Here is a 7,895-nt window from a genome sequence, read left to right as displayed (position 1 = left end):
CTGGAGTTCCTGGGAAGAGTGTCTGAGGGAGCTGGCACAGCCCCAAGTGCATCTCTGCTCTGAGTCACACCAGTACCTGGGTGGTGTTTGGGTCATCTGGGTGGTGCAGGTGCTCCCATACCCAGGTACACTGCCCCACCATTAACACCCTGGACCAGGAGCGTTGTACTTGTGCTGGGTTATTGCTTCATATAACTGTACTGTTTGGCTGATAACAGCCTCAGAAAGTACAGGCAGTGCTGGGGCAGGATTTTTGGGTTGTAAAAAGGAGGATGGCTTCTGCAGTGGTGTGGGTTAAATTGTTCTCTTCCCGGTTCAAGATAAGTACTATAGAGGTAAAAGGTACTTGTACGAGGGTGCTGAGAACTGCGATGTTTCTGGCCCAGGGTAACCCCTTCAGAGATGCTTGTCTGAGGTCCCGATAGGGACATGGCTCTGCCATGAAAATCCATCTACAGCAGCTCCATGCTCTCACTTGGGCACACAGAGGGCATGGGAAGCATGAGTTCCCTTGTTACTGGTTGTGGGCCTGGCTGCCCTTTCCCTGTGTGCTTATTTGGGAGCTGAGGCTGGTTTGTGTCCTGCTGATGTTTCACTTGCATGAAGCTTATCTGAAAGATGAGGGAGGTTCACCCTTAATGGCTCTGCAGCCTGAGCCATGGCAAGGAATGACCTCCTGCCACACTGCTCTGGATACAGAACAGGCGTGAGAACGCAAACCCTCTGATTTTCCTAAATTTCCCCGTTGGGCTGGGGGTGGGCAGTTGCCCCCAACTTCGATTCTGCCTGGTCCCTTCAGACCACAGAAGTGAGGCTGAGCCCATTGCCAGATGCATACATGTACATAAGCAAAGTGGGCAGTAGCCATGGGCTGAGACCTCCCAGATTCCTTTATGTCACTGAGCAGGTCATGGTGCCCCGCAGATGACAGTCCCTAGGATATCTTGTGCCCTGTCCCACTGAACCACCCACTCCCGCTACCCAGCTACCTCCCTCAGCTTCGCACACGGCATTTCCTGCGCAGCTTGAGCAGACATAGGTACACTGAACAGTGCTGCAGACGGGTAGGAACACAGAGGCAAGCGGTGGGATGTGTTGCCTCATGTCCCTGACAGATGGCAAACGTATTATCCTTTAACGCTGCTGCTAGTCGCAGAGCCCAGCCCTGCTGTTTTGACACTGACTCAGCCGTGAAGACACATCTCCAAGGTGACTCTGTGCTTGGGAGTGAGGATGTATCGCGTAAATTTGCTTACATTCAAGGACACGTGCTCTTTCCTGTTGTTTGGGTCTTGAGAAAGTTTCCCAAGCAGGGCTTGCTGATAGTTTCACCCTTGTACAGTCAAATGGCATTGCCGCTGAGGTCCCAGCACATCTCCACCAACAGTGGGTTGTACTGGTGTAATGAAGAACACTGTGCCTTAAGGCAGGTCTTATGTGCAGTCCGTCAGCACAGGCTGTGGTGGTTGAGTGGTGGGTTGAATCCTGTGTTACTGCAGGCAGCTGAAGTCTCTTCCCACACCTCCTCACCCCTGCCTGTCCATCCCCTCAAATAGGGAGTCACTTCAGTGGCTTCATCCAGCCGGAAAGCCACCCATCTGAAAAAAAAAAACAAACAAACCTGAAATAATTATTCCTTTGGATCAACAAGTCGGACAGGCAGGCGTCAGTTCTTTATGTGCGGGGAAGGGAACAAAGCTTGGGGAGGCCTGGAGAGGCAAGGATATCCCTCTCAAAGCCAGCCTGCAGCGATGGTGGATTAAAGGCAGTGTCAACCCATCCTTCCCGAGACGTGCCATGGGATTGTGTGTGTGCTTGTATTTTTCCACTGCCGACCTGACCGTGAATGCCTGCATAATGGGGATACATTATAGTACCAGCTGCAGTTTTATTTAGAAGGGAGTAATGAATATTTTGTTCCTTTTGAAACGAACCGCGACCATCTGGTTAAAAGTTTTGCTCTCAGCCATGTCATGATTCTCCAAAGTTATAATCGAGCACCTCTCTGCCCTGGTCATGCCAAGCAGATTTATTTTTAGGTCTGGCTATTGAATGGCCTCCCAGTTTTCAAAGACGGTTAGAATCCATCACTCGTTATTAGCAGGCACCCTGGAAGCAGGGACTCGCTTTTGCTTGGAATTGGTAAAACTTCTCGCTGGTGCTAACAAAGCTGCAGCAGATACTAATGAGGGTTTGAGGGCAGATGCTGCCTCAGACAACACTGATCTTGAACACTTGAAAAGCACAGAGCTGGCTGCAGAACCAATTGTGCTGCTCTTAAAAAAAAAAACCAACCCAAAAAAACAACTAAAAAACCCCTGTCGCTTCTCTTTTATTAGGTATATATCCCCAGAGAGTCATTTTAAAGCTCCACAGTACTGTTTTCTCTGCCATTGGATACTCTGATACTTTGGGGAACAGTTTCTATTTTCCGCTGTCAAGCAGTTTGACTGCATTGATTTTTTGTATTACAGCAGCAACAGGTCACGGGTGAAACTGAGATCTTTTTTTCTAGGTGCGTACACACAACATACGTATGTAATCTTACCTTCCCCAAAGAGAGATACGGGAGTTCAAACAGAGGAAGAATTTAGCTCCATGCTCCATTACCTGCTCCATGGTAATGTTTTAAAGCTGCAGACCGGCTCCTAACCCAACTGATGGGTCCTGAAGTAACTGGATTGTGTGCTGGAAATTAGCAGGAAACCAGTTTGCCCCAGAGGCTACCCAGTCTGTCTATCTATCGGTGTCCATTTTACTGGGATAGGTGAATTAGGTGTGTGTAGCTAGATACCAAGAACAGAAATTTCCCAGTGAATTCCAGTTTAAGCCCTGGTTGTACTGGAAATGACAGTCACCCCTGCAGGCTGAAGGGGCATTTCCGATAGGAGAATTCAACAATGTCTTAATTTTCTCTCTTCTGCAGCATGGACAAGGACAGCCAGGATGTTCACCAGGTGCTGAATGAGCTGAAGAACAAGTTCCAGGAGATGAGGAAGCTGATCAGCAGCATGCCCGGCATCGGTGTGAGCCCAGAGCAGCAGCAGCAGCAGCTGCAGAACCTGCGGGAGCAGGTCCGGACCAAAAATGAACTGCTGCAGAAGTACAAGAGCCTTTGCATGTTTGAAATCCCCAAGGAGTAGGAAGGGCGCAGCTCAGCTCTCCGGGTCTGACATACCTCCTCTCCCGGCTGAACAGGAGAGAAAAAGGTGGCAGAAGTTTACTTTCTTTAACGCTTTTTTGGTGGCGTTGCTCTGAAGTTGTGTCTGTGTGGATCACAGGCATGTGACACTGAACCAGAACACTGTGTGCTTCACGTATGATGATTACAGCGGTACATTCACTTTGATCTGCTGTAGGACTGTGCATTTATATATGCATCTCTTCTGTTTTCTCTCAGGGTGGGGTGAGGTGGTATTTTTTTACATTCAGGCAAGCAGGACACATTATGTTTTCTTCTCTCTAAGGGTCAAAGTACCTGCTGGTTAACTTCAACAAGAAAAAGTGGAGATTTTCTGCAATCTTTTTTCACTTAAAAGTGGCCAAACATCGAAAGGGAGCATGCGAAGGAAGTGTGAGCTGTTTGGCCCTGCTCCTGGAAAGGGTCTCTGGGGCACTTTCCAGTCTGTGTGTGTCGAAAGAGGAAAGATTGCTTTCAATTACTTTTGTATTTCTCTCTCTTTCTCTCTTTTTAAACAAGTGATGGTTGTGTCTGAGATGAGTCAAGTAAAGCTATAGAAATTCCAAACTTCCCCTCTTGTGTGTTCACTGAGTGGATGTGGGCTGAGCAGGGGCAGGACTTCAGCAGCACAGAGGACATGTGCAGCCTGGGCCCAGCTTCTGTGTCTGGACATCGCTTTTTTGGAAGCAGGGCGACTTGGGAGAGCAAAGCAGGGACTGCCAGGGGAGCGGATTTTGGTAGGCTTTGGGTGCGTAAATCTCTTCGGGCGAGTGCAGCTTGTAGGCAGTACATTGAGTGTCTCGATCTTGAAAGCAGAATCAAAACAAAGGGCATAAACGACAAGAGCTTTTAGCTATTCCACACGTGACAGAAGTCAGGCTCAACAGGACGGGTCAGTTCCACATCCGAAGTGCTCCAGGGGCTTCCCACAAACACAGGCATTTGAGCAGCTTGTACATTTGCCAGCGGCTGATGGAAAGCTCTTGAATGTTGTATGGTATTAAGACGGATCCCAGGGCTCCCTGGCCCCTGCCCCGCTGTTGGCTGTTACGGTGGCTGATAACAACCCGGTAAGCAGCACTGCGTCTCGCCGACTAACAAAGATGTGATGGGACCTTAAATCTCACAGTTCTCTGAATTACGCTGAAAGATGGTGCAGGTCAGTAGTGGAAGAGGTTAAAAACCAGCTAGTGAAATACAATATCCATCGAGAATCACCATCCAAGGGCAGGCAGCACTTGTGCCTTCCAAAGAAGAGAAGCAAGGTCTGTTTGGGTAGGATTTTCCTTTGCTAAACCAAGAGGCAGGTAATTCTGCTCCCTGGGACCTGGGGTGGTTGTGACTCACCTGTACCCTAGAGATTACCCTGTCCCCGCTGGAACACTTTACTAGTACTTTCTTTGGGAAGGTGCCAGTGTGTAAACTCCGAGTAAAGCAGAACACCAAGATAAACAAAGCACAACGTACACTCGGTTTATTACTGAAATTACCTTCCTGCCAGCCATTGCCTGTCCCAGCTCAATAAATTCTTGTGTCTCATGCCTGGACAGTGGTTTCCCTTTTTTTTTGCCAGTTGCTGTTCCTGTGAAATCAGGGCATATGCGGAGCTGGAAGAAACAACGTGTTTCCAAAGAAATGTTTGGCACCGAGCACAGAAACAAGTTAACTCTGTCAACTTGAATCCAAGTTTCAAACGAAACTGAAGTGGTTTGGTTTGCAGCCTCACTCGCCCACCTTCGTTTTGTGGCTTTGATAGATTTTTTTTTTTTGCCATGAATATGTATTAAACAAAGATTTGTTCTGCCACGTGGAGGGGGGGAAACGGGGGCTGAAAATGAACTGAAACAGAAGCTGGAGCTGTTCTTTGAAGAGCTTTCCCCTTTCCCTTTCACTTCTAGCAGTGGTTACTGCAACTTGTTATTAGGACGAGATTAAAAACCATCAAATGCAAAGGTGACCTTTCGAGCAAAGTACTTCCTTTACTCATATTGCAAAATAAAAACAATATCCCGGACGGGGCGCAAATGAATCACTCTCTGTTGACATCATTAAAGTGTGCTTAGTTAATCAGGAAAAGGCATGAAACACAATCAGCTCTTTATAATGAAGTGATGTCAGTTTGCTTGGTTTCTGCAGTGAACCACATGCCAATGCCCGGCGTGTAATGGGGCTGGCAGGATCGTCACTCGGCGTTAGTGAAGTGAGGAAAGAGTCCTGGCTCGGTGACCCGTTTGAGTAACTAACTCTGCTCGTGGCCCCTCGTTACCCTGTGTGGCAAGAAATCGTCTGCTTGCAGAGACGGAAACCTTTGCACTGGGAGTCGGAGAAGATGGGGTAATAAAGGGATTGAGTCGAGGGGCTGTTTTTAGCACCTCGGAGCTGGGCTCAGGTCTCGGTTTAACAGGATTTGGTGGTGCTACAGGGCCGGGCGAAGAAGCAAAGGCAAACCCACAGGTATCATTTTAAAAAGATTTTATTAATTTGTAGAAAAAATAAAACATCAAGTTTCACCCACAGTAGAAACACTTGAAGATTTTTTGTTCATGTCAATGACAACCAATACCTACATAAAGTGCCTATTATTTAAAAAACCCTTCCCACTCCCCCCACCCTCCCCAAATCTTGCGAATCAGACAAGACAAATGTAAACAAGAGTCAGTTTTTTTGGTCCATTTGGGCTGTAACTCTGCAATGTCTTTGCAACAGCTTAGGAGTGTCTTCTGCACGTGTTTTGCAAACACAGATGAACACACGACACTGAGCCAGAGTCCGTGCACAGCTTCTCAACTTGAAAAATAAAACCAAACCAACAAAAAACCAACCCCAAAAGCCCCAAGCAGGTGTTGGCAGGCCTCTGCCCTCCCTCCTGAAGGCAGTGCCCAAGGCTGGGTGGTTTGGGAGGGAAAGAAACACCAAGGTCCGTGCCCTCCACGCTCATCCTCCCACCTGGCTGCCCAGCAGCTCACCCTTTCCCTGTCTCTCTGCCCGGAGGATGCTGGTCCCAGTGACAACCCCCTCCTGCCCTCCAAAGCCTCCCCCTTTGCATCCCTCGCTCCCAAAACGCACCCCCGGGGGAGGGAGGCGATGAAAGCGATCCCTCGGGAGGAGGGAGGCTGGGGAAGAGGCGACCCCCTCTCTGCCCAGGTGGGCGCCTGCCCACCCTCCTGCCTGCCCAAAGTCAATTCGGAAACAAGCGTCTTTCCCCCCTCCCTTCCTTCCTTCCTTCCCATCGCGGGGCGAGCGGGGGCTCCTAGCTGATCACGCAGCGGTCCTTCTCCTTGCCGTGCCCACCGCCGATGGCTTTCTCCCGGATGTACATGAGGTCGCTGTGGACACTGGGTCGCCGGGCGAAGGGGGCCACGATGCCGTACGCCTCCTCCGTGCTGCCCCGGCCCCCCTCTTTCAGCAGCTTTTTGCCTTTCAGAGCCTTCTTATGCAGGATGTCACAGTACTGGACCGAGACCTTGCGGTGCAGGTCAGGGCTCATCTCGCTGGGCAGCTTGGCCATGGCGAAGAGCGCCTGGAACATCTGGTCCAGGCTGCTGTTCTTCTTGGCCGAGATCTCAAAGTAGGCGCATTTTTTGGGGTCCCCTCCTACCAGCTGCTCGATCTCCCGGGGTTGCACCTCCCGGTAAAAGTCCCGGTCGCCCTTGTTGCCACAGATGACCAGGGGCACCTCTATGTTCTCCTTGGTTTTGTTCTTCAGGCACGACTTGGTCTCCAGGATTTGCTGCTTCAGGCGCTGCACCTCCTCAAAGGAGTCCCGGTTGTCCAGGCTGAACACAAGGATGAACACGTCTCCTGGAGACAAAAAGGGAACGTGAGATAGTTGCAGGGACGGGGACACACAGACCTGCTACCTAAGCCATGTAGAGACTTGGGGAGGGAAGGACCAGGCAGCACCTGGGTCCTGCATCCTCCTGTCCACCCTGTGCAGGGAGCAATATTGCCCACCTTGTGTACACACAAAATCCCACCTCCCTCCTCCCAGGACTGAAGAAACATCCCCAAACTGGGCAAGAACACCTGAAATCTGGCAAGGGACCTCTCTCCCTCTTCCTCCTAGCGCTCCCCAGCCAAGTACCTGTGAGGATGGAGAGGCGGCGCATGGCTGGGAAGGGGTGGTTGCCCGACGTGTCCAGGATGTCAAGCTGGTAGACCTCACCGCGGATGCTGTAGAACTTGCGGTGGAAGTCCTCGATGGTGGGCGTGTATTGCTCCTCAAAGCGGCCGGTGAGGAAGCGCGAGACGATGGCCGTCTTGCCCACCTTGGAGGAGCCCAGGATGACCATGCGGTAGCAGTTCTTGGCGGGGATGCTCAGCTCGGCCTCGCTGGGACACATCTTCTTGATCATCGCTGCCAGTTTCAGATGCTGTAGAACTTGCGGTGGAAGTCCTCGATGGTGGGCGTGTATTGCTCCTCAAAGCGGCCGGTGAGGAAGCGCGAGACGATGGCCGTCTTGCCCACCTTGGAGGAGCCCAGGATGACCATGCGGTAGCAGTTCTTGGCGGGGATGCTCAGCTCGGCCTCGCTGGGACACATCTTCTTGATCATCGCTGCCAGTTTCATTGAAGCCGGCGAAGGGGCAGCTTGCGCCGAGAGGAAAGAGGAGAAGAAGGAGGAAGAGGAGCAGGAGGAAGGCGATGTCTGCCCGGCTGCTCAGCCCTTCTCCCCTCGCAGGAAAGGCCGCTGTGAGCTCTGCACGGCCGCCCG

At 51.0% G+C, this 7,895-nt stretch overlaps 2 protein-coding genes across 3 annotated transcripts; one reads left to right on the top strand and one right to left on the bottom strand.

The window, feature by feature from the left end:
- Window positions 1-2,927: 2,927 nt before the first annotated feature.
- MED9 (mediator complex subunit 9) lies at window positions 2,928-3,143 on the top strand. Its single transcript, XM_009889198.1, has one exon. It carries the CDS (start codon window positions 2,928-2,930, stop codon window positions 3,141-3,143), a length of 216 nt encoding a protein of 71 aa, XP_009887500.1.
- A 2,498-nt stretch (window positions 3,144-5,641) lies between these two features.
- On the bottom strand, window positions 5,642-7,874 carry RASD1 (RAS, dexamethasone-induced 1). 2 transcript variants are annotated; one of them, XM_009889196.1, is made up of 3 exons: window positions 7,650-7,874; window positions 7,266-7,449; window positions 5,642-6,982 (listed from the first exon to the last, which is right to left on the bottom strand). In XM_009889196.1, the coding sequence occupies exons 1-3, from the start codon at window positions 7,749-7,751 to the stop codon at window positions 6,432-6,434; spliced, it is 837 nt and encodes a 278-aa protein (XP_009887498.1). In that variant the 5' UTR covers window positions 7,752-7,874; the 3' UTR covers window positions 5,642-6,431. The 2 variants fall into 2 exon arrangements, with proteins under 2 accessions (XP_009887498.1, XP_009887499.1); XM_009889197.1 differs by lacking the exon at window positions 7,650-7,874 and having other exon boundaries at window positions 7,266-7,544.
- Window positions 7,875-7,895: the final 21 nt, after the last annotated feature.

Source organism: Charadrius vociferus, unplaced genomic scaffold (genome assembly GCF_000708025.1).
Source record: "Charadrius vociferus isolate BGI_N301 unplaced genomic scaffold, ASM70802v2 scaffold787, whole genome shotgun sequence".
NCBI classification, from domain to species: domain Eukaryota; kingdom Metazoa; phylum Chordata; class Aves; order Charadriiformes; family Charadriidae; genus Charadrius; species Charadrius vociferus.
This window is presented reverse-complemented; position numbering and strand designations above follow the sequence as displayed.